Source organism: Bos indicus x Bos taurus, chromosome 2 (assembly GCF_003369695.1).
Source record: "Bos indicus x Bos taurus breed Angus x Brahman F1 hybrid chromosome 2, Bos_hybrid_MaternalHap_v2.0, whole genome shotgun sequence".
Classification (NCBI taxonomy): domain Eukaryota; kingdom Metazoa; phylum Chordata; class Mammalia; order Artiodactyla; family Bovidae; genus Bos; species Bos indicus x Bos taurus.
The window spans coordinates 120,428,629-120,452,609 of record NC_040077.1 but is presented as its reverse complement, the minus strand read 5'-3'; the positions used below and the strand labels follow the sequence as shown (position 1 = coordinate 120,452,609).

The following is a 23,981-nucleotide window of genomic DNA, read 5'->3' as shown; positions in this document are numbered from 1 at the left end:
TGGGGGACCAGAATAGGCTGGAAGTATGAAAGGAGGGGAGGGAAGATATAGATGGAAGAGGGAGGGTCCTGGGAAGCAGATCCTGGTAGAAGTAGGGAACAGGCTGTCATGCTGCCCCGACCGGGCCTCTTGATACCGAACGCAGTGCTCTTACCCCTTCCTCCACCCAGCGTCCACCTCTCTGCACCAAGGGTGTATTTACTTGCTGTCAGGGGCACTAGGCAGTGAGTAACTCAGGTACATCCCCTGCCCCGCTGTAGCTAGAGGATTGTCAGGGAAGCATGTTTTGAATGCTCATTGTTATCAAGGACTACACTGTGCTGTGGGACTCAGCTAAGGGTTGCTGATGCAGGCAGAGACTGGATGTGCACAGGATGTGCCTGGGATGGGATATGAGCCCGAAGTCAGCTGCACCGTTGTGCGTGGTGGGAGAGGCGGGCCGGGGCCAGACCTTGTGTGGCCTGAGTGTGGAGGGAAACTGCCGGCAACTCAGAAGAGATTTGCTTTTTGGAAAGATGAACATGGGTTGGACTTTTCTGGGAGACTGTGCTTTCCTGGCTAGACATGGTGGTGTCAGTGGGAATGGAGAGAAGCGGGTGCCTTTGGGGATGCTCAGGAATGGGGCTCAGCAGGGATCCACTGGGTGTGGGAACAAGATCCCCAACTCATGGTAAGAACAGGAGCTGTTTATTAATGTGAGGATGTAGGAGAAACAGTTTGTAGAATTTTTGAGGGAAGGGCAGATTTTTTTTTTTAAGTACCAAGCTTGGGGTATGAAGAATGTGGGCTTTGAAGTGAGTGTTGGGTTGAGTCCTAGTTCTGCCTCCTTCTAGGATTGTGACCTTGGGCAGGTAACTTCTAAGTCAGTTTGCTTGGAGTAAAATGGGGACGATAAAGTCACCCTTACAGGGTTTTGGGAGGATACACTTATACTGTAAGCCAAGTGCCTGGCACAATAATGGGCACATCAGTGAAAGTGGGTTCCTTTCCCTGTGGGTTAGGCTCTGGGGAGAAGACAGCACTGGGGGAAGAGAGGGCAGCAGGCCTCCCCCTGCCCTTGCCCCTGGGTGCTGGGCACCAGGTCTTCCAGTGCAGGAGCCATGGGGAGTTCTTGGCCCATGGGCCATGTGCCAGCTGCCTTCAGAGACGCCCTCTCCCTTGCAGGGAAGCCCTGCAAGGGCAGCTGCTGCCTGCAGAACAGGACGAGGACGCCGAGGGCATGTGCAAGCCTCTGTCCTGTGGCTGGGAGATCACGGACACCTTGTGCATGGGCCCCGTCTTCACCCCGGCGAGCATCATGTGAGCGGGCCCCGTTCCCCCCCGGAGAACCCCAGCGGGGCCCCAGAGATGCCTCTGGGAGAGGTGGGGAAAGTGGCAAGCAGAGGCACCCTCTGGCCAGGACTCTGGTGCTCGCTCTGCCAACCCCCACGCTCCACCTGTAGTGTTTCTGCCCTGTAAATAGGACCAGTCTTACACTCACTGTAGTTCAAGTATGCAACATAAATCCTGTCCCTTCCAGCTGTGTCTGCCTCCTCTGCAGCGCAAGGGGCCTGGTCAGCCAGGTGTGGGGGTGTTCTTGGGGGTCTCCCTTGGTCTCCTTCTCACCTTTGTAAATATGAAGCAAATAAAATATTTAGGTTTTTTAATACTCTAGTGGAATCGGCAGTTCAGTTCACAAAGCAGCCTGGGTTAGGCCAGGGCTGAGACTTCCCCATCCTACAGTGATAACCTCACGCTGCAGTGTGGGCCTCCCCTACTGGCTTCCAGCTTCTCTGATTCACCTCTCTTGTCTCCCCAAGCTTCCACGCTGGCAGCATGAGGAAGGCATAGCTGTCAGGGGTTGGGGTGGCGGTCAGGGTTGCCTCCCTGTAGCACTGGAGCTGCAGCTCATGGCTGAAGAGGTGTCTCTGGGTGTCCCCCGTACCCAGCTTAAGTCCTGGCCTAAAGTGGGGGCAATCGAATATTTGACACAGCTTTTGGGTGTTCCTAACAAAGATGAAGAGCGAAGAGGTGGGTACCTGGGAGGTTCTAAGGAGATCCCCTACCCATCCTCTCCTTGCAGGTCAGCAAGGCAATCGGAGCAATACAAATACATGGCTGGTTTTGCTTATTCAGGCAGTGACCGTTAGCACATGGTTGGCCATAGACTACTGCCGCATACAGTGTCAAGGGCCCTGAGGCCCACGGCTCCTCAGTTTGGCAGTTCTCGTTAGGACTTCACATTGTTAGGGTCACAAAACTATGCATGTGGAGTGTGTGAGCTGCTTAGCAAAGGAGTTTAGATTTTAGAGTTCCCCCAGCTTTAACGGGTGATCCTAGAGATTTTTCTTTTGCAATTAAAAAAGATATAATTCATATTCCCTAAAACTCACCCTTTCAAAGTGTAGAATTCAGTGGTTTTTAGTATATTTGCAGAGTCTGTGCAACCATCACCAGTATCTAATTCTAGAACATGTCCATTACCTCAAAAAGAAACTGCATATTTGCACTCACTCCCCATTCTCCCTTTCCCCCAGCCCCTGGTACCCACTTAATTATTTTCCACCTCTGTGGATTTGCCTGGTCTAGATATTCTGCATTGCAGTTGTTTTTACTTGAGCTTGTTGTTCAAGTTGTTCAAGAAGCTCAAGTTGTCTCACTTGAGCTTCTTCCTGGGTAAGCCTGGTACAATGTGTGCGTTTTCCCCCCTACACCACCAAACAATTCTCTGACAACAGCTGGATGTCCTACAACTCCACTCAATTCTGATACTACCTACCTAGAGTAGAGATAGAATCAGATCCCACAGGTTAAGGGCTCAGTCCTACAAATCTGAACAACAAAGCAAGGAGTCTGAATTTAATTCTGCAGGCAGCAGGGAACCCTATATGCCTCTGCAGCAGAAGCATGGTAAGACCTTTGAGAGGATAAATGAAAGCTTATTCACAAGGGGCAGAGGGAGACCTGGAGGTAGCATCCACTTCCTTCACCCCCAGCCTGTTTAAGGCAGGTCCAGCCAGGGGGTCCAAAAGACACAAGTTGTCACCTCTGTCCATCCCTGGTGAGGTGACAAGAGGAAGATGGTGACTCTCTGGGTGTCACCACCCCCTCCACCCCTCCCCCTTTAGGAAACCCACCTGCCCAAGCCAGCTCATTCCAGCTGCAAAGGGGCCATAGGGAAGGCAACAGGATGGGAGTTTCCAGTCAACCCTTTGTTCCATTTTAAACCCTCTTCCTGGCACCTAGCGGATGAGTAGCTAAGCCTGTGTAAACTTAACCTGCAAAATTATTCGACGTAGGCTTCTAACAGTCAGAGGGATCTTTTTGCAATATGAACCCAATCTTGTCAATCCGCTGCTGAAAACTCTTCGGTGGCTTCCCACTGTGATGCCCCAATAGAAGTTAAATTGCCTGAGATTTCCTACCACTTTCCAACCTCATCTCCTGCCGCTCTTTTCTCACCAAGCACTGGCCTGTTTGGCCTCTTTTCAGTTCCTCATGTTTATCGGAATTATTTTCTGCTTCCAGGCCTTTGCCCTTGCTGTCCCCTCTGCCTAAACTGCATTTCTTCGAGCTCTCCAGGGCTGACTCATTCCCATCTTAAAGAGCACATCAGGAAGGCCTTTTCTGTACACCCTGTTCAAAGTGCCCCTCCCATCTAATTATGTGTGTGTGTGTGTGGGGGGGTGATCACATTTTACAGAAGGTAGATTCTAAAGGTAACATTTAAGGCAAGGAACACAGTCACAGTTGCCACTGAAAATCCCTGAGAAAGCTATCCCATTGGAAGCAGTTCATTATTTCTGTCTTCCTCTGACATGCCAGGTGCATTTCCTTATAACCCCAATAGCTCTCTGATCTCTCTCCCTCACACTTTCAGATCTTTGCTCAGATGCTACCTTCTCAGTGAGGCCTTCCTGACCATTGTTAAAACTGTAACACTCCCACCCTACTATCCCATGATCCCCTCCATAGTCGTTCCTCCTCCCACTCCCCATAACTCATCACCTGACATACATTTAATTACAATTAAGCTCTTAATCCTAAAATTTTGAAAAGGCTGAGGAGCCAGAAATCAAATTGCCAACATCTTTTGGATCATCAAAAAAAGCAAGAGAGTGCCAGAAAAACTTCTACTTCTGCTTTATTGACTACACCAAAGCCTTTGACTGTGTGGATCACAACAAACTGTGGGAAATTCTTCAAGAGATGGGAATACCAGATCACCTGACCTGCCTCCCGAGAAATCTGTATGCAGGTCAAGAAACAACAGTTAGAACTGGACATGGAACAACAGACTGGTTTCAAATCGGGAAAGGAGTACGTCAAGGTTGTATATTGTCACCCTGTGTATTTAACTTATATGCAGAGTACATCAAGAGAAATGCTGGATGAAGCACAAGCTGGAAAATCAAGCTTGTGGGGAGAAATAATCAATAACCTGATGTGCAGATGACACCACAGTTAGGGCAGAAAGCAAAGAACTAAAGAGCCTTTTGATCAAAGTGAAAGAGGAGAGTGAAAAAACTGGCTTAAAACTCAACATTCAGAAAACTAAGATCATGGCATCTGGTCCTATCACTTCATGGCAAATAGATGGGGAAACAATGGAAACAGTAACAGACTTTATTTTGAGGGGCTCCAAAATCACTGCAGATGGTGACTGTGGCCTTGGAAGAAAAATTATGACCAACCTAGACAGTATATAGAAAGCAGAGACATTACTTTGCCAACAAAGGTCTGTCTAGTCAAGGCTATGGTTTTTCCAGTGGTCATGTATACATGTGAGTCGCGTATAGTCTTTCCAGCTATAAAGAAAGCTGAACGCTGAAGAATTGATGCTTTTGAACTGTGGTGTTGGAGAAGACTCTTGAGAGTTCCTTGGACTGCAAGGAGATTAAACCACAATCCTAAAGAAAATCAATTCTGAATATTCACTGGAAGGACTGATGCTGAAGCTGAAGCTGAAGCTCCAATACTTTGGCCACCTCATGCAAAGAGTTAACTCATTGGAAAAGACCCTGATGCTGGGAGGGATTGGGGGCAGGAAGAGAAGGGGACGACAGAGGATGAGATGGCTGGATGGCATTACCGACTCGATGGACATGAGTTTGGGTAAACTCCAGGAGTTGGTGATGGACAGGGAGGCCTGGCATGCTGCGATTCATGGGGTCACAAAGAGTCAGACACGACTGAGCGACTGAACCGAATCTTGGAGGATGGGATGGCGGGGGTTTATCCCTGAACCTCGAGGCAGAAATATCTAGGCCCTTCTCCTCAGCTCCTGAACAGCAGCCTAGATCCCGCTAAGGGCAGACCACTAACTAGAAAAGACTAGGGGCCCGGCAGGCTTCCAGGATTCCAACCCAGGAGGAGCCCGGGTCCACATACTAGTGAATCTTAGGTGGGGAGGGATACAAGATACCTCAATAGCTCTTTCTGCTCTTCCACTCAGCTGGGTGACCTTGGAGTAGGATTACCATGTAAAATATAGGACTCCCAGTTAAAGCTGAATTCAGAAAAAAGACGGCTACTTTTTCAGTAAACATATGACCCATGTATTAACACTGCTGTTTATCTGAACTTCACCTTTAACTGGGCGTCCTGCATTTTAGCTGCTCAATCCGGCAACCCGACCCTGCAAGTCACTGTCTGTCTCTCCGTTTGTTTTCCCCATCTGTGCAATAGGTGTATTCCAGAGACACTTGCTTCAGGGACTTCTCAGGTGGAGCAAACCACCCCGAGGACGTCCCTCGCCGCTCCGAGGAGTCGCGTGGGAAGCGCGCTAGTCCTCGGAGAGGTTCTCGCTGGAATATGAACATATCCCTGCCTCTAGAAGCTCACTTTTCTCATTTGAGTCTCCGAGTCTATCCGGAGTGGAAACGATGCCTTTAAACACCTTCTAAACTAGCCTCGCTTGCTCGGCTCACGTCTCATCCCAAGTCCCCGGGGACGCGGATTTCCGGCGTCGTGACGTCACTTTCGCGTCAGAGTGCCTCCCAGGTTTCGAGCCCCCGCGCTCTGGCGCCCCCTTCCTGAGCGGAGGAAGACTTTACCAAACAGCGAGAAGAGACAGCCGAGTCCATTGGTTGAAGGACTAGACAGACGGAGCTCGCAGCCTCCACGAATGGAAAATAGAACCTTTGCCTAGGGAGGGCCCCCACCGGCAAGGGGTCCTCCCGGGACGCAGGAAGCAGGCGAAGGTGCAGCCGGGCCCCTGCTCGGCTAGAAAGGCCCGCCATAACACCGGAAGTGGGCTTCTGCCCACCAGCTACTTCCACTTCGCCTTGCAAAATAGGAGTATCCATGAGTAACGGGACGTGAGAGCTTTATCGATCTTGGGAGGCTTGTCCTCAGTGTCCTCCCCACTCATCCATTTCACTCCCTAGAGGAGACGCCTCATGAATTCACGCAGAAAATCACGGGCTTTGAATGAATTCCTGACTTGCAGGCCAATGTGTTTTACCTTTGAAAACGATACTCACTGTGCCATGCTCTGCCCTACCCCCTCACTCTCATCTTTTTCATTTAACCCTCGCAAGCCTGTGAAGTGGATATTATAACAGGAACGCCGATTCCTCAGTGCCTGTGTTGGAATCCTGGAATCCTAAGCAGCTATTATCTGCGTTTCCTGTGCATCTGTAAAATGAAATAATACACCTATCTCATACCCTAATTCTGAGGATTAAATAAGTTAGCATGTTTAAAATACTCAGAACAGCAGCTGATTCGTGGTCACCATAGGAACCACTTAGGTGACCTCCACTTATAAAATAGGAAACGGAGACTTTGAAATGAAGTAACTTCTCTAGAACTGATAGTGTTAATTACTAGTGGAGGTAGGTAGGGAAGCAGCTCTGCCCACTCTGGAGGAAACTTTTCAATCATACTCACCCAGCCCTCTTCCTGCGGAATCCTGTGGGGACCATGATTGTCTTTAGAGCCCCACACGTATTTATTTAGTAAGACCCTATTACCAAATGATTGCTCTCTGGGCATTTAAATAACACCAGTCGAGATAGTGAGGTTCTATAACTTGTTCTATACATCTCCATTGAAGATGGGCTTCCCTGGTAGTTCAGATGGCAAAGAATCTACCCACAATGCAGGAGACCTGGGTTTGATCCCCAAGTCGGGAAGATTCCTTGGAGAAGGGAATGGGAACCCACTCCAGTATTCTTGTCTGGAGAATTCCATGGACAGACCATGTGGTTGCAAAGAGTTGGACACGACTGAGCAACTAACACTTTTCACTGTCATACATCTCCATTGAAGATGGTAAGTCTGTAAGGTCCACTCCTGCTAAATCTTATTGATATAAAAGTCAGCAGAAATGAACTTCTGAATGTGTTGAATCTGAGATCCTGTGAGAGATCCAAATGGAAATAATTATAATTTGGTGTGGTAAGTTGTGTGTTAGTGGAAAACAGAGGGTTGCAAGTGGGGTCTGATTAGTGATAGATGAAATTGCCTGCTAGAGTTAGGGTGGACCTGGCAGAAGCAGTGGATGGAAGCAGAAACCTTGGTGGAAAAGTAGGAGCTGACCAGGTAGAAAAGCCTGAGAAGCCTGAGGGAAGTTTTCCAAACCAGGGAAATGGTGTGTAAAGGGATAGTGGTGCAATAATTCGGTGCACTTTCTTAAGAACTGGAGCACAGGATGGAAGATGATAATGCAATAGCAATTGAGGCATATTATGAAGGGAAATGTGGTAGTGCTGGCAAGTTAACAGAAGTTTCTGAGAAAGGGAGAGAAGAAATCAGCTTTGCACTTTAGGTGGCTCACTAGAGGCAGTGAAGAGGTTGTGGTATGCAGTCTTCAAGATGTCTCCAGTGACCTCAAACTTCAGTATTCACACCCTGCTATGATTCTCTCTCCTTGAGTATGGACTGGGCTTGTTGATTCCATTCTAATGAATAGACTATGTTAGAAGTGATGGGTTACCACTTCTGAGATTAAATTACAAAAAAACCTGTAGCTTCTGTCTTTGGCACCCTCTCTTGCTCACTTGCTCTTGGGGAAGACATCTTCCATGTTACAAGCTGTCCTATGGAGAGGTTTAGGTGTCCAGAAATGGATGTCTCTGTCCAATAACAAAGACTTGAGGGCTTCTAATAGCCATGAGTGGGGCTTGAAGTTGGATCCTCCTCCAGGTGAACATTGGCATGACTGTAGCCCTGGTCAACACTTGCTGGCAGTCAAGTGAGAGACCCTGAGCCAGAGGCACCCCCTAAGCCGTGCCCAGATTCCTGACCCACAGAAACCTCGAGATAATAAATATTTGTGGCTTTAAGCTTTAACAAAAATTTAAGGTAATTTTAATGCAGCAGTAGATAACTAGATAATAGACAGGGATTAGAAGCAAAGAGAAAGCGGGCTGATTAGGAGGGGACACTTGTTCTAGGCCAGGGAAGAGATAATGAGAATCTGGAGTGGGGCATTGGCTGTAGGGGTGGATGAATCTGAGATAGGTCTGGAAATAAACAAAAGATATTTGGCAATGAAGTTGGATGTGGGAATGAGGGAGAAGGTGGAGGAGAAAATAACACTGGTGTTTTGTAACATGGGGGATGGTATTAGCTAGAGTTGCCAGCATGCAAGCCTCTGGGGATAAGTTTAAAAAGTAGCTCCTTGAGATTTCTGGCAACAAGAAGATAGATCAACAAGCAGACTCGTGGACAAAGAGAACAGCCACTGTGGTCTGGGGGGAAAGTATTGCAGAAAAAAACAGAAGCAAAGGAGTAAGAACTGGAAAGTACTCTGTTGCCTGAATTAAATTTATTTGTCAAAATGTATGGTGTACTATCCTCCCCTTCTTCTGCTCATTCATTCAGCAAGTGTATATTAAGTGTCTTCCCTGTGGCAGGTGCCGTCCCAGGCACTGGGGACATAAATGTGAGCACAGAAGTCTTACCTTCATGGCATTCATGTCTTCCTTGTGGGAAGAGAAACAATAAGAATTTTGGCTTCTGCCTGTTAACCCTCTTCGACATTATTTCTGTCTGAATCTTTGACAATTTCAATACACACAGAGATGATCCTCCTGACACTGTTCTCTCAGTTTCTTGCTTCAGAGATCTTGTCCTAGACCTTGCCATGAATTTACCGCTCTAATAATACCAAGTATCTCTCCAGTTATTCTCTCTCCTATTGGGACTTCATCAATCTTCAGTGCCAGGAACTGAAATCTATTAATCTTACATTTTTCATTTTCTCCCTCCCTATTAATGTCCTCTCTTCTGGTTATATCAGTCAGGCTAGGCTATGTGGTGCTGTAGTAAAAAACAATCCCAATATTTCAGGTTTATATTTAAGGCTTGCATTTTAAGCTTTAATATAGTGAAGAAAGATTTATTTCCTGCTCACACAACTTGAACATTGTTGGTCAACAAACAGAGGACTCTGCTTTTCATAGTGAGAAACCCAGGCTGATGGAAAAGCCACCATTTCAAATAACATTGGTCAGTATATGAGAGGGAAAAGAGAAACTGGAGGGTCTTGGCAATTAAATGCTCCATCTAGAGTCTGTAATCTAATTGGCCAGAACTAGTCACATGGCCACACCTAGCCTCAAATGGACAGAAAAGTGCATTTCTTCCCAGGGTCCAGAAGCAAGGGGTGGGGTTGGAGAACTGGAATTTTTATGAATATCTCTTAAATATTCCCATGCTGGCTTAAATTCCATAGTTATTTTTATTATCATTCCCTTGCATTCACCCACTACTTCCTTGCCTCTTTTTTATTTGTTGTATGTATACTCTCTAAGCAAAACCACAACTCTGGTTAAATATAACTTTCCACCTTCACCCATGCAGCAGAAAGCTCTTCTTAGAGTTGCTGGAAAATTCCTAGGACAGGATCTCCAGTTTACCATAGATTGGGCCAATATTCCTGTCTTTCAAATTTCAGTATCAGCAGTTAGGTGCGGGCAGGAGCATTCAGAGGACATTTCATTGAGGGAGGAAAGACACATCTGTTGATTGATCTCCTACTGTGGACCACTTTGTGGGCATAACTGCCAGGGACTATGCCTTAAAGATCATAGATTTGCCTCTTTGGTTGCCAGAGAGAATAGGGGAAGATATGTGAGATGGAGTGATGGGAAGGACTGCATCTTAATATTTCAGCTGCTGCCACCAAAGTCTATCATCAACATCTTTACCTCTCATTCTCTCTTCAGCTCCTCCTAACTGATCTCCCTAACTCAAGCTTCAATTCCTTTCCTGTCCATTCTATAAGTGGAAGTCAGAGTGATCTTCCTAAAGTTATATATATATTTTATCATGTTACTTCTAGATTTGAATCTCTTCTGGGGATGTATCTCTTCAGAATGAGGCCAGGACTTCTTAGCAGATCCTTCATCACCTTGAATATCTTAATCTGTGCTATCCATTATGCAAGCGACCAGCCTCATGTGGCTATGGAGCACTCAAAGTGTGGCCAGTCTTATTTGAGATATGCTATATGTGTAAAATACACCCACATTTCAAAGACATGGTTCAAAGAGAAGAATGTAAAACATCTCATTAGCAATTTAAACATTTTGACTAGATACTGAAATATAATACTTATCTATATTGGGTGAAATGAAACATTGTTAATATTAATTTCACTAACTTCAATTTTTAAAATGTGGCTACTAGAAAATGCAAAATTACATATGTGGGTCCTATTATACATACACTGGACCATGCTGACTGTATACCCCACCAGCTTCATCTGTCTTCACTGTTAATTTCAAAGTTTTTTCTTTAGAAGTAACAAACTGATTCTGAAAGAAATGAAAATTAAAAGTTTGGGGAATTGATTGCAAGGACTTTCAGAATCAAAAGGATTATTGATGAATGGGTCTTTGAAAGGAGCAGGGTAGCTCCAGGGGCCTCAGCAGCAGAGGTTCCCAGGCATTAATATAACTCAGCTCCATTTCTGGGTGTCACATTCCACAATTCAGATTCCTGGGAAGAGAGAATTTGATTAGGTCAGTTTAAATCAGGTGTGTCTACTTCTGGATCAATCCACAATGACTAAGAGGAGAGGCACTCGCTGTGAGATGCTTACTGTAGAGTTCTCACCCTCAACCCTACAGCCACTGTGTTCCTAAGGGGCAGTATAAGCTCTCTAACTTCTAGGAGCCAGCAATATTTTTCTTTCAAGGACAAGATAATAAATGTTTTAAGCTTTGTGAGCCAAAGAGTCTCTGTGACAACTATGCCACTCTGCTGTGTAAAGCAAAAGCAGAGACAATACATAAATGAATGGATGTGACTATGTCTCAGTAAAACTGTATTTATAAAACTAAAAAGTGGGCCATAGTGTGCCATCACCTTACACTGTACTTTCTTTTCTCTCTGCCTCTACTATCCTCTCCCACCTTCCTTCTGGCAACTTCCCATCATCCTGCAGGTCCCAGTTTAGATGCCACTTCTTGGAAACTTTCCCCAACCCTCCTCCTCTAGCTTGTAGTTGATCTCTTCTTTACGCCCTGCTAGACTCCTGTACTCTATCCAAGCACTTCTCACACCCTGTTATCACTGCTCTGTAACAGCCACTAGATTCTAGTCTGGGTCTCATTTGTCGTTATAAATCCAGCACCTGGCGTGCCCGGCACATGTTACACACCTGGGTACCACTGGATGAATGTAAGATGCCGTGAACCTGTGGCTGGCAGACAATCAGAGCAGACATCCTGACATCTTAGGGCAGTGGTGAGAATTCTGGGCTTTTGTATTAAGCTGTGTGAGACCCAATTTCCTCACTTTGTTGCTCCTCTGAATCCCAGGTCTCAGGTGGTAGACGAGGAGTCTCCTGGAAATTTCTGTGCCATCCAAGCCTTGCCTGCCAGGGGCTAAAGGGCTATGTTCTCCTCTAAGAACCATAGAAAAAGCTGAAACACCATGACCTCAGGAAAGCACTGGCAGTGCTAGTGTTTAGAGATATGAGAAGTGGAAAGGTTGAAGGACTGCAAGCCTTGGATACTGTGCTAAGCCATGCCACAGCTGGGGTGAAACTCGGAGCATTCTCATTCAGTCCCCGGAGGAGGACTTCCTGCTCCTTGGTCAGGTTCCCTGTGGAGGCCCCACCAGGCAGGGAGCATCCCTGGAAGGTAAGGGGGCAGTGTGGTAAGGGCAGCGTTGGTCTCATAGTCACCCAGAGCCACAGTTACGGGGGCTGCTGAATGGGCTTCCTTGACCTGCGGAGTTGATGATTACATCCAGCAGCACCTGGACAGAGGTACAGGAGACTGTGAGGCCACACATGTGGCTGTGGCCTCTGTGAGGCTTTATCCAACTCAGTACATCATCCCTTGTTGCCGCAAGACAATAAGGAGAATTTCTTCTCTTATGAGAGACAAAGAATAAAACTGGTCTAGAACCTCCCCGCCCCCCCCCCCCCCCCCCGGGCTGAAGGTGCTTAAGTGGCTTACCTGGGCCCCTCATGTGGATGGCAGGCGGGGCTGGGTGACCTGGGACAACCGGCGGCAAGTTTTCCATAAGATGAAGCTGATGATCAGGAGAGACGACGAGGAGAGCAGGGTTGGGATGATGATCACTGCAGCCGGTAGGCCACCCACGTCTGGGGACGAAGGGACAGAGGCATCAGGGCAGGGGTAGTGGAGTGCTCCCCAAGGGCGGGCTGTTCCCTGGGCCTCAGTAGCTGGGGCCCCATATTGGGGCTGCAAGTCTGAAGGAAGACTGGTACAGAGCAGTCACAGGCTTGGAGGCAAAGACTGAGTGACCTTGGACAAGCAGGCAATGGTTCATTTCCCCCAGTGTTTGGCACTTGCTGCTAGGCACATGTTTGTGGCCTAAAAGGGAGAGCAGTGATGCTATAACCCAAGGCGCTTTACATACCGTGTCTTAGCCCACTAGCAAGCTGCTGTCTCCATTTACCAGATGAAGAAGCTGAGATGCAGAGGCTGCCTCTTTGGCTCACATTCAATGCTCTAACCACATGATCTCATTTCTGGCCTCCTATCCCTGGCACATGCTGTTCCCGTTGCCTGGAACCCTGTCCCCAACTCTCACTCATGCTGCAGGTCTCAACTTCCATGGTACCTCCTCCAGTGGCCCCTCTGATTTTCTCTTCTCTGTCCAAGCCCAGCCCTCTGCACGTGTGCTGTGACTGTCTGGTCACTGTCGCCTCTTTGATGGAGACCTGAGATAAACCTGTCCTTGCTCATCTCAGTGCTAGCACATAGTAGCTGCTCAATAAGGGTTTGTCAGGTAAGAGGTTGAATGGCAGAGTGAGGAGTGGAGAGCACAGTGGGGCTAAGAGGAGAGTGGGGAAGGGGCTCCTCAGGCCCAGCCCTCCCCCACCCACAAGTAATGTCACCTTTTCTCCTTTGGGACCTGCCCAAAGTCAACACTTCCCGGAACTGAGCCAGAGGAGGGTAGAACCAAGCTGGGCTGAACAAACATAACCTTTTCTACCTGACTGCCCCAATCAGTTCTGGGCATTTGACTCCAGTCCAAGGACTGTTTCTAGCTCAGCAGCTTCCCTCTTTGAAAGCTATCCAGGGCAGCACAGGAGGTGAGGGTGGGCTGGGAGGCAGAAAGCCTGGCTTCACCTAGCTCTGCCATGAACATGCTGTATGACCTTGAGGAATCCACCTCCCCTCTCTGGTCTCAGTTTCCTCAACTGTAGCAAGGGAAGAATGATCTCAGCACATACAGCACAGTGGTATGTGGATGGGATGATAATAAGGAACGTGGGTTTGGGGGTCCAACAGCCCTGGGTTCATATCTGAGCTTTACCATTTAATGTGGAAAATCATTTTAACTCTTTGGGCTTAGTGTTCTCATCTGTGAAATGGGGATAAAAGTGGGTACCTCCTCTTAGGCTTGTTGTGAGGATTAAACAAGTTGACAGCTAATCATACACATTATGTTAATGATCCCTCAAACAAGCCCTGGTGCACAATTAGATTTAACCAATCATAAGGTCTTCAGGGGCTTGGAGAGAAAAGAGAGCATTTGGGAAAACATGGGTTTGAATTGGGTTACAGAATTCCAGAGCAGGGAATTTGCCTTAAGAACCACATGGTACATTGGAGGGGAGACTGAGGCCCCCCAACCACCGCCCCCCGGCCCAAAGAGTGGATAAGAGTCTGGTCCAGGATCACACTTAATTCCTTACTATTTGGCTGGTAAATTCCTGGGGCAGAGCATGGGCTTGGGCTGGGAAGCTGGGTGTTTACTTTGGGAACCAGAAAACTTTCAAGTGGCTCAGCTCCTTCCCCCACCCTCCCCCCACCCCCAGCTGCCCCTGTTACTCCCCCAGTCCCAGCAACATGAGGAAATGGCTGGCTGAAGAGCTGGCTGAAGTACAAGGGCAAGTGGCACTCGGCCCCTCCCTTTCCACTTGATTCCAGCCTCCCTACTCCACTTCAAGGTCAAGATCGCCCAAGTCCCCCACCCTCCAGGACTCAAGGAGCCCAGGGTCTAAGAGAGCAGCAGGGGAAAGCGGCAGGTGTCTACTTACTGCACCGGTGGGCGGCGGTGGAGAAGTTGCAGGGGGGCCCTGGGCCCATCCGTGGGGTGTTGGAACCTTATCCCAGGAGGGGCGGAGGTGGCAGGGTTCAAGGCCTTCCAGGGCCTTCCCTTCCTGAAAGCAGGGAGCAGGCCAAGGTTAAACCCTGGTGCAACAGGCTCTGGCTCACTGTTGCAGCAGGCTCCATACTCAGAAAGGGAGTCAGGAAAAACAGGCTACTAGGGGGACCTCAAGGTCAAGCAACCTTATTGTATTAAATTGATGCTGTAGAAGACTATTCATCAATACGGGAAAATGCACACAATCTATTATTAAGTGGAGAAAAAAAATAAACTAGCGAACAACAGGAGAGTGTGTTCCAATTTTTGTAAACAAGCATATGTACTCACATGGAGAAAAACCTGTAAACCTAATCACCTAGACACGAGCAGTGGTTATCTCTGAACAGTGGCTGATGGGAAATATGTACTCTGTGTGTCTTGACTGTATGTCACAATTTTTTTACAATGAACATGTTATAAGAAAAAAAGTTTACTTAGGAAAGCAAGACATTTAAAATGAGCAAGGAACTTCCCTCATGCTCCAGCGGTGAACAGTCTGCCTGCCAATGCAGGGGCCCTGGGTTTGATCCCTGCGCCGGGGAGATCCCACATGGCTTCAGGGCAACTAAGTCTGTGCGCCACAAGCTGGTGCAACTAGGGAGTAGCCCTGGTCGCAACTAGAGAAAGCCCGAGCACAGCAACGAAGACCCAGCACAGCCAGAGATAAATAAATAGGTAAAATTTAAAAATAGAATAAAATGAGGAAGCCTTTTGACCAGGAAATTGTAGGAATTTACAGAACTCAGGGTCACAAAGAGTCGGACACAATGCGCACACGCATAGAACTCGTAGGAAATTAAAAACGAACATATTTTTATAAAGGAAAAGGCTATCTTTGTTTATGTATAAACAAGAATGGCTGGAAGGGCCTGCAACAAACTGTAAACAGGTGTTGACTCCTCGGAGCAGAAGGAGGGGACTTTCTGTTTTATAGGTTTATGTCTATAGTAATCTTTTTGCAAAAAGCAGAAGTTATTTCATAATGGGGGGGAAAAAAAACAATCAAGCAATGTTCCTAGTCTTTGCCAGCTCTTCCTGGTCTCTCTGCGCAGAGCCTGGCCAGGGGTGTGTTGGTGCTCTCTCCTGGGCATCTTTAGGGAGGAGCCATTCCTGGTCTCTGCGCTCCCTCCCAACTTGGACACATGAACCATGGTTCCAGCTTGGACACTAACCAGCTCCAGCCAGCAAAGATTTTCTTTCTTTCTTTTTTTCATAAGTTCTTTTTTTGGATGTGGATCACTTTTAAAGTCTTTTTACTGAACTTCTCACAATATTGCTTCTGTTTTATGTTGTTTGATTTTCTGGCCTCGAGGCATATGGGATCTTAGCTCCCAGAGCAGGAATTGAACCTACACCCGCTGCATTGGAAGGCAAAGTCTTAACCCCTGGACACCAGGGAATTCCCCAGCAAACATTTTCTGTGACCCTCTCTGTACCCATGACCCCAGGGAACATGATCCCTGCTTCACGATGCTCATGATCTAGTAGTAGTGGGAGACCCAAAGTGCTTCAAGGGTGCAGAGCATTGGGTTCCACTGGACCTGAATGACCAGGACAGCTTCACCTTGAATGGGACGTGAAGGATGAGTAAGATTTCAACAGGAAGAAAAAGGAGGGCAAGGATATTCTAGGAGGTAGACGGGTATTACACAAGTGGAAGTGTTAAGGACCGAAATCTGCTCCACACTCTCCACTTGAGATCCCAATGTTCTTTTTTAAAAAATATTTATTTATTTATTTGGGTGCCCTGGGTTTTAGTTGTAGCTCTTGGAATCTTCGATCTTCATTGCAGCATTTGGGATCTTTAATTGCAACATCTGGGATCCAGTTCCCTGATCAGGGATTGAACCCAGGCCTCCTACATTTGAACACAGAGTCTTAGCCACTGAATCACAAGGGAAGTCCTGATTTTAATATTCTGAGTGCTCTGATGCTAATATTATACACATCATCATTTTTTTCCTCCACCAGGAGATCCTCAAACCAGAAAGGCAGTATTGTGTCACCATTAGCCTGTTTGTTGCTGGCGAGGGGGAGTGAGGGCTGAAGGCTGGGTCAAGAGTAGGACTTGGATCGGTTCAGTACATGAGAGCCATGGTCGTTTCTGGCCAGATCTGTGTCCACACAGTAACTGCTGCTGTATTGCTGCCTATATGGAGGTCTCTTCTGCCTTCCTAGTCCCACTATTATCTTTCTCCCACCTGCTTGGTGTGGTGTCTGAAATCTGACCACTAGCTGTTCTTTAAAAGAGGTTTCTTTATACATGTGCATGGGTTGGGGAAGGAGCCATCGAAAACCACAAGTCAGTTACTCTAAGGAACGCAGGAGGGTAAGTATTGATGGAGGAATGAAAGGGGTGGAGGAGGGCATTCCAGAAGTGTGATAGAGGGAGACCCCCAAAGAAGAGGGAAGGTGAAGTGGGTGGATGGAGACTGTTGGACAAATTCCATGAGGCTGCCTCAAGCTAGAACCTTAGAACTGGAGGTTCTAAACTTGTCCCATAGCCCAGGGCCACCCATCTTTTCCATTGAACCAACAAGAAATGGACATCAGTAAGGTGGCTATGCCGGGAGTTGTCCAGGGTCACTGGTGAGTCAGTGAGACTGAGTGGGGGTCCACTCCAGACTTAGCAGGTTTGTCTAGATCTCGGCCCACAGCCCACACCTGTGAGAAGCACACACCTCCAGCTGGTCTCTGTTTTTTCCTGGGACTTCCTGGGGCCCTTATCTGCTTCTCCTTCCTCCCAGGGGCAGGAGAAGAGCTGCTGAGCCTGGGACCCCATTCCTGATTTGTAGATCTGGCAGCTTAGTCATCGAGGGGCTTCACCTGGGGTTTGCAGTGAGCACAGGAAGCAGGCCCAGGGGCTCAGCCTACAGGGAGAGAAGGGGCAAAAGCCCCTTCTTTAGGGAAAAAAAATCCCAAATCCCTGTGGAATCAGGGGACCTTCTTGGGCCATCACCCACAGTGCCCTCTCTTACCTGTGACTCCCAGTGGCTCCAGCAGCTGCCCAGGTGGCTTTGTCCCTGCTGTGGCTGTTACTAGCTCTGGACTCTGTTGCCAGTAAGGGAGGTACCAGGTGTGGGTAGGCACCGACTGACTCTGCCCTGGAGGAGGGGCCATTGGGGTCCAGGCCAATTCTCTGTTCTCTTCCGGGAGGAGGATGGAGAAAGGTAACCAGCTCTTAGTGCCTGGAGCTGCAGGGACCCTGGCCACTCCCCTTCTCCTTTGGCTCTGACTCCAAGTTCCCATGGGGTAGGAGGAGGCATCAGAATCCACAGGGGGGAGATTAAAGGTTGCATGAGAAACTGATGGCTGTGAGTCTGGAGACCTGGGTCTGGGCCTGCTCTGCCTCATGGACTTCCCGTCGGGGTCTCAGTATTCTTACCTGTGAAATGATGGAGTTGAGGCCAGTGGTCTCTTAGCAGCCATCCTGGAGTCTATGATCCTGACTAGCATGCTCAACTGGGCTATCTCCACCCAGAGAGGACTTCCTGACTCTGCTTATTCCTCTTCCTCACCTGGGTTCCCTGGCTTGGCTCTGTCATGTGCTATATGACCTTGAACTAGAAACCAACCCTCTCTGGGCCTCCAGATTGGGCTGGAGGAGCCCTTAGGTGCCTTGAGCATTCAGACTTGATCATCTTGCAGCCCATGGTTTTGGGGAGCTCACCAGGGCCGAGGCTTTGTGCCTCTGGCTCTAGCTTCCTGAAAGGCCCTCCCTTGACACGACATCAGAGTAGCAAGCCCCCTGGTCCTCGGGTCCAAAGTGGCCACTCTTCCCCTACTTCACTGAATTCCTAGGGTGAATAGGGAGCATTTTGTAACAGTCAGAAATATGATAGAACTGTCAACATTTTGAAAGAAGATGGAAGACTGTTCTATACTCTATCTAGGGTAAACAAAAATCCACATAATTTAAACCAGATAGAAAAGAAAAACAAAGGAAAATGAGCATATTTCAAAATAAAAGTCCCCATCTCTTTCTATTTTTTAGAGGTTACGCCTCCTAAATGCGTCTCTCCTTTTCTCTCTCTTTCTCTCCTTCTCCTTCCCTCCCTCCCTCTGTCATTCCCTTTCCTTCTCATTTCTCCTCTGCTTCCCAGCACTCCTTCTTCCCCAGAGACACTGGCTAGAATTGCAGATGTCCCAGACTAAGGAGAAATTACCATTCCCTGGTGGGAATGAAGATTCAGCACCTCGGTCAGCACACTGCCCCTCCCCCAACCTCATCCCATGCCTTTCCGTTTGTATTTAAGCCTGTGACAGGGTCCTTTGCAACTTACATTCTGGTGGAGCATCTGGGGAGAGTGAATAGAGCCAAGACTCAGACAGGAGGGGATGAAGCCAGGAATGCTGCCCAGGTGTGAGCAGTCAGCCTCCTGGGATGGCCTCTCCGGCAGGAGGGGAGGCCCATCCCCAGAGCCCCGAGCTGAGACTGTGCTGCTAGGAGACCTTATCTCTGTTGTTTTCTATTCCTGCTGCCACCCCAGAGAGAAAGACCCAGAGCTAATGGCCTTGTTAGGTGCTGAGCGGGCCAAGCCCTGGGACCAACATAAGACTTACAGGATCCTGGGCCATCAGAACCACTGCCTTGGCAATCAGTTAGCTAGAATCTGAACCTCCTTGATAGAAATGGGGAAACAGAGGTCCAGAAAGGGAGAGAGACCCGCTCCGGGTCACAGTGCCTTCACGAGTCCACCTCTGATCTGGGAGGCACATGAGGTGGAGTCTATAGGTGAAACTTAACTCACAGTTGCATAATTCAATGGTGTGGAGTCTGGGTTAAGTTCCCTCCTTGAATCCCAGGGGGATCACACTTCTGGTGGGTGCTGCCTGTCACTGAAGCTGTTCTCAAAGTTGAGAAGCATTTCCAGGGAGGCCAGTGAAGAGTTGGGCTTTAGCTTTGGACAGGCCTGAGTCTGATTTCCAGCTTTACTGAGTACCAGCTGTGGGTCCCCTGGGAAGTAGTGTTTCCCTGCTCAAATACTGAGATAATGATACTGATTTCATGGACTTATTTTGATGTTAGATAAGGTGCAGGAAGTCCCACTGCTTCGCTTGCTGGCCATGAACATGGTTGTGAATGGGGTTTTTTGTCATTCTATCAATTCTTTCCTGCCCTGGGGAAGATCCTTGCTGATCCCTGCTTCCACCCCAAGGCTGGACTGCTTTTGTCTCCCCTCTTCACTTACCTGTATTAAGTGGGTTCCTGGTGTTATACTGGCAACCGCAGATTCTTTCATTCAGGAAGTCTCCAGACACTTCATACCTCTTGGAGGTCCCCTGATTTCCCAGAGTCCCCAGTTGGGTGTTCAGATTAGATCCCTACACTCCCAGACACTTGGAAACCAGGGGTGAAGATGGGGCAGCAAGCAGCCTTTCTGGGACCAGGTGCTGAGCCTGAGTGGGGGGAGGGGAAGGAAGGACCATGGACAGGGTACTCCTCCAGGGGACAGATGCCCTGAGCAAAATAGAGGAGTGGGCTTGGGAGGAGTCACAGGGATCTGAGAGCATGGGGTGAGGGGGTGATGGGGTTCTCTGGTCCCAGGCCCACTCCCTACAGCTTCTCTGTAAACTGGGGCGCTATCAGCCATCCAGACACCGTTCCCTCCGCCCTTGCCAACAGCCCCTCCTCCTCCTCATTCATGTCCATCTTCCAAGAACCACAAACAAGTAGTGACTTGGGTAGTTCCCTCTCTCTTTCCTCCCTGCCTCCAGGTATAGGTGAAGATCCACCTGGCGCCTTACAGAGCACCCGGTCTAACCTCCCTCATTCTATAGGTGAGGCAATGGAGGAAGGGACCCTCAGGGTACAAAACAAGTCAGCACAGAAGCAAGACTAGGCCCAGGAGTCCTGCTTCCAAGGCTGCTGCACTGCACTGCACAACTCCAGGGGGTCCCAGTGGCCTTTCTCCTTAGTGTACACACCTGTGTGCCCACATGCAGGGCTGTGACTCCTGGCCAGGTGGAGGTGGGATGGACTCCTTTGACATAGCGAACCTGGGGAACTGCCTGGCCTGGGTGGTCCCACACCCCCTCACAAAGCACAAGAAAGAAGATAGACTCCTTAAGAGCAGAGCCAGCCCAGAGGTTGAGAAAACCCACCCAGTTCTAGGCACAGATTATGGGAGGCAGCTTAGTGACAGGCAGGTCCTCCCTAAATGCACTGCACTTTGCAGCTTGTAACAAATCATGTGAGATTGGTGTGATTATCCCCATTTTCCATGTGAGAAAACGGAGGTCCAGAGAAGTTAATTCATTTTTCTAGAGGCACGCAGTGACAGAGCCTGGATTTAAGCCTAGGTCTCTGGGGTTCTAGGGCCCAGTCTCTTGCCACTGTCTCATGAGCTCCTCTCTGCTTCCAAGGCTACCACCATGCCTTCCTCCAGGCCAAGACTGACAGTCTTCCTTGACTGGTAAGTTGTGATGAGAGTGCCTTGGGCTCAATTCTGAACTCGCTTAGTGTGGGACATGGGACTGTAGGCAAGTCACGTCCTCTCTATGAACCTCATTTTCCCCCTCTGTAAAATGGGTATGTTGCTACTCAGCCGGGTTGCTTTGTGGATTAGCCATGTCGATTTATGTATGCTGCCTGGGCCAGGATGTGTGTGTCAAAATGAATGGCACTGACCACTCACAGCCTGTAACTTTAATTTAATACAAATTCATCATAACTCACAAAATGGGTAACATTTAAGATAAAAATACTGCTGGGGGTGGCCCAGATTCTGGTAGCTGAATGGGTGGGGTGAGACTGAGGATTCCTCCTGCCCAAGGGAGGTCCCCATGGGCAGCAGTTGTGAGGTGGGAGCTCCCCAGGTTCAGCTAGTCTGGTTCCTTTGAGATGGGTATGACCAAAGACCCCAAGTTCAGAATCTAGGCCCCAGAACTGGAATGGAAAGCCTAGGGTGGGAGGCTTTCAGCTTGGTTCTGCAGGCTCACTCTAGGGGTGCCTGTCCTGGACAGGGACACAGCCTTGGAGCAGGACACCTAGAGGCTCTGCTGCCTCAAAGCCAAGGCCTAGAGGTGGATTCCAAAGGCAAAAACTGAAAGTGAGCTTGTTCAAGACCCATTCTCACTTTCTTCTATTGTGCCTTTTGTATGGATGAGGCTGGAAAGAAGAAAAGTACATTTCCCAGACTCCCTTGCAGCCAAGGTTCTGGATCTGATTTATGTTTCCCCAAACAGAATCCCTTGTAGAGATCTGGATCTGGAAACCGAATTGCCTGGAGGGAGGCAGGCCTCAGGACATCATTTACTGGCATGGACAGTAGCAGAGACTGCACAGTTCTGCAGCCAGCAGCTTCTGATGCAGTGGCTGCCTGCCGATGGGAGCAGCGTTCCTGGTCATAGCAGACGTGATGAATTTGGCGGCTGGGAGCTGTTCCTGGAAATTCAGCAGAGTCGGCTCCTCTAGCCCTTGCAGTGATTTTGCAAAGCCACTAGGGACCTGGTAATAAATCCTTGTCTAATTAAAAAAAGCTAAAGCAGCTCATGTTTTCCGCAATGGTATCCCAGCTGAGACAGATGCCAAGATTGATGGGGGGGCCTAACCGACAGCCCACCCCAGTGCTCAGGCCTAAACAACAGCTCTCCCCAGCCTTGCTACACCCTTACCAAGTCAAGAGGCCCGGCTGGACCTTTGTTCAGAGCTGCTGGGGACCTCCACCATCCAGTGGTGCTTGTCCTACATGAGCCTTGGGGTGTGCCATCCTGTTGCCCTAAGGCCTGTGGGCTTACTGGCTGAAACACGTGGGCTCAACTACTGGGTGCCTTCCATAGGCCACAGCCTCATTTGTATTGTTGCTGTTGCTGTTTAGTCGCTAAGTCATGTCTGACTCTTTTTCGACTACAGCCCACCAGGCTCCTCTGTTCATAGGACTCTCCAGGCAAGAATACTGGAGTGGGTTGCCATTTCCTTCTCCAAGGGAATCTTCCCAACCCAGGGATCAAACCCACATCTCCTGCATTGCAGGTGGATTCTTTACCACTGAGCCACCAGGGAAGCCCAATATCACTTTTACCCACAGATAAATGGGAAAATCAGGAACTATAAAACCTGTGGTACAGGGGTGGAAGGAGAGGGTGGTTCTCAGGCGACTTAGGGGCTAGCTACCACCTGTGTCCACCATGGGCTGTGATCAAGGACAAAACAGCCCATCACTAGCTTGGTCAGGGGCAAGTCTCAGGCCTGGGAGAATAAGAGGGTTCTCTTTGCAGTTGCCAACTGCTGGCAACACTCTGACACATCCTGAGGTCAGGGCATGTGGGCAGGAAGGAGACAGGGATGCAGTCACCTGCCCGAGAGGAGGATGAGGGGTTAGGCAGGGGCTGCCATGAGGAGAAGCCAGGTCTGGTTCTTGGACCACAACTGCATCCCCATCAAGGTCAGAGCTACAGAACATCAGTGCTGGAAGACATTTCCCGAGTCACGGAGCACAACCTCCATTGCACAGATGGGGAAATGAGGCTGAAGGGTAAACAACAGGCCTGAGATCTCAGGGGTGGCCTCGCTGGGTTGGAGTCCAGGCCTCCCGTCTGTGGGGGCAAGGCTCTTGCTGGTGGCCAAGCCCAGGCGCCCATGGTCGCCCTCCACTGCACTAAATGCGGACGGTGTTGATCCGCAGTGGCTGCACATTTTTGCCATTGGCGTGGCTCTGCCCGGGGCTGAAGTAGGAGCAGAGCTTGCCCGGAAACTTCTCGCGGAAGGTGTAGAGCCAAGACATGTCGTCGGCGTTGTAGAAGATGAGCAGGCCTTGGTCGTAGTCCAGGAAGACGCCCACCTTGTCGAGCTTGTCGCGGACGTTGAGCCGCGTCCAGGGCTCCGTGCAGGCGCTGTACTGGTTGCCGTCGTGCATGACGATGCAGTAGAAGCCGCGGCTGGGCTGGATCTGGATGCTGCCCTTGCGGCTCGCGGCCTCGTGCGCCAGCCCGATCACCCACTGGGTCTTCTCCGCCACCACCACCTCCCAGTAGTGGACGCCGCTACTGAAGGCCTCCGAACCCAGCACCGACACCTCCACGTCAAAGCGCTTAGGCGAGTCCTGCAGCGGCTGTGGGTGGAGGTTGCCATAGGCCACGATGGTGCAGTCGTCGGACAGAATCAGGCGCTGGTGGGCGGTGCCCGGGTCCAGGGTCAGGGCGGCTGGCACTGCGGGGATGGGGGAGGAAGAGAAGATGAGTGGAGAGAAGGCTGTGGACCCACTCTATGGTGCTTCCCTGAGGCCAGGTTCTGGCTGGCCCCCAGGAGGCTGTGTGATGCTGAATACAAGCCTGCCCTCTCTGGGCCTCAGCTTCTTCCTTTGTAAAATGGGACGGTGACAGTTAAGAGCTTTTTGGATTGAAACTCGGTGGTAGGGGACAAGAGCTATGGTGGCTTGTTCACTGATGATTTCCTGGGGGGCAAGGCTCAC

General features: G+C 49.2%; 2 protein-coding genes and 2 long non-coding RNA genes across 10 annotated transcripts in view; 2 read left to right on the top strand and 2 right to left on the bottom strand.

The window, feature by feature from the left end:
- The window catches only part of AZIN2 (antizyme inhibitor 2), a 45,179-nt gene extending 38,068 nt beyond the window's left edge, over positions 1-7,111 (top strand). For 5 of the 6 annotated variants that reach the window (XM_027516658.1, XM_027516629.1, XM_027516638.1 and 2 more), the window contains one exon: positions 1,165-1,651. In XM_027516658.1, the coding sequence (XP_027372459.1) occupies positions 1,165-1,303 (139 nt within the window). In that variant the 3' untranslated portion in view covers positions 1,304-1,651. Of the gene's footprint in view, positions 1-1,164; positions 1,652-5,667 lie in introns of those variants that run through there. The other variant, XM_027516674.1, reaches the window with a different exon arrangement.
- Positions 7,112-9,273: 2,162 nt separating this feature from the next.
- Positions 9,274-20,872, bottom strand: LOC113876981. 2 transcript variants are annotated; one of them, XR_003506650.1, is made up of 5 exons: positions 18,852-20,872; positions 17,547-17,714; positions 14,459-14,581; positions 12,402-12,550; positions 9,274-10,932 (listed from the first exon to the last, which is right to left on the bottom strand). It is a non-coding gene; the product is annotated as an uncharacterized LOC113876981 (long non-coding RNA). The 2 variants fall into 2 exon arrangements; XR_003506651.1 differs by lacking the exon at positions 17,547-17,714 and having other exon boundaries at positions 18,852-20,865.
- On the top strand, positions 10,941-22,060 carry LOC113876988. The gene is made up of 3 exons (XR_003506653.1): positions 10,941-12,080; positions 20,935-20,984; positions 21,757-22,060. It is a non-coding gene; the product is annotated as an uncharacterized LOC113876988 (long non-coding RNA).
- The window catches only part of TRIM62 (tripartite motif containing 62), a 37,918-nt gene continuing 35,139 nt past the window's right edge, over positions 21,203-23,981 (bottom strand). The window contains exon 6 of the mRNA XM_027516599.1: positions 21,203-23,719. Within this exon, the coding sequence (XP_027372400.1) occupies positions 23,169-23,719 (551 nt within the window). The 3' untranslated portion in view covers positions 21,203-23,168. The remainder of the gene's footprint in view (positions 23,720-23,981) is intronic.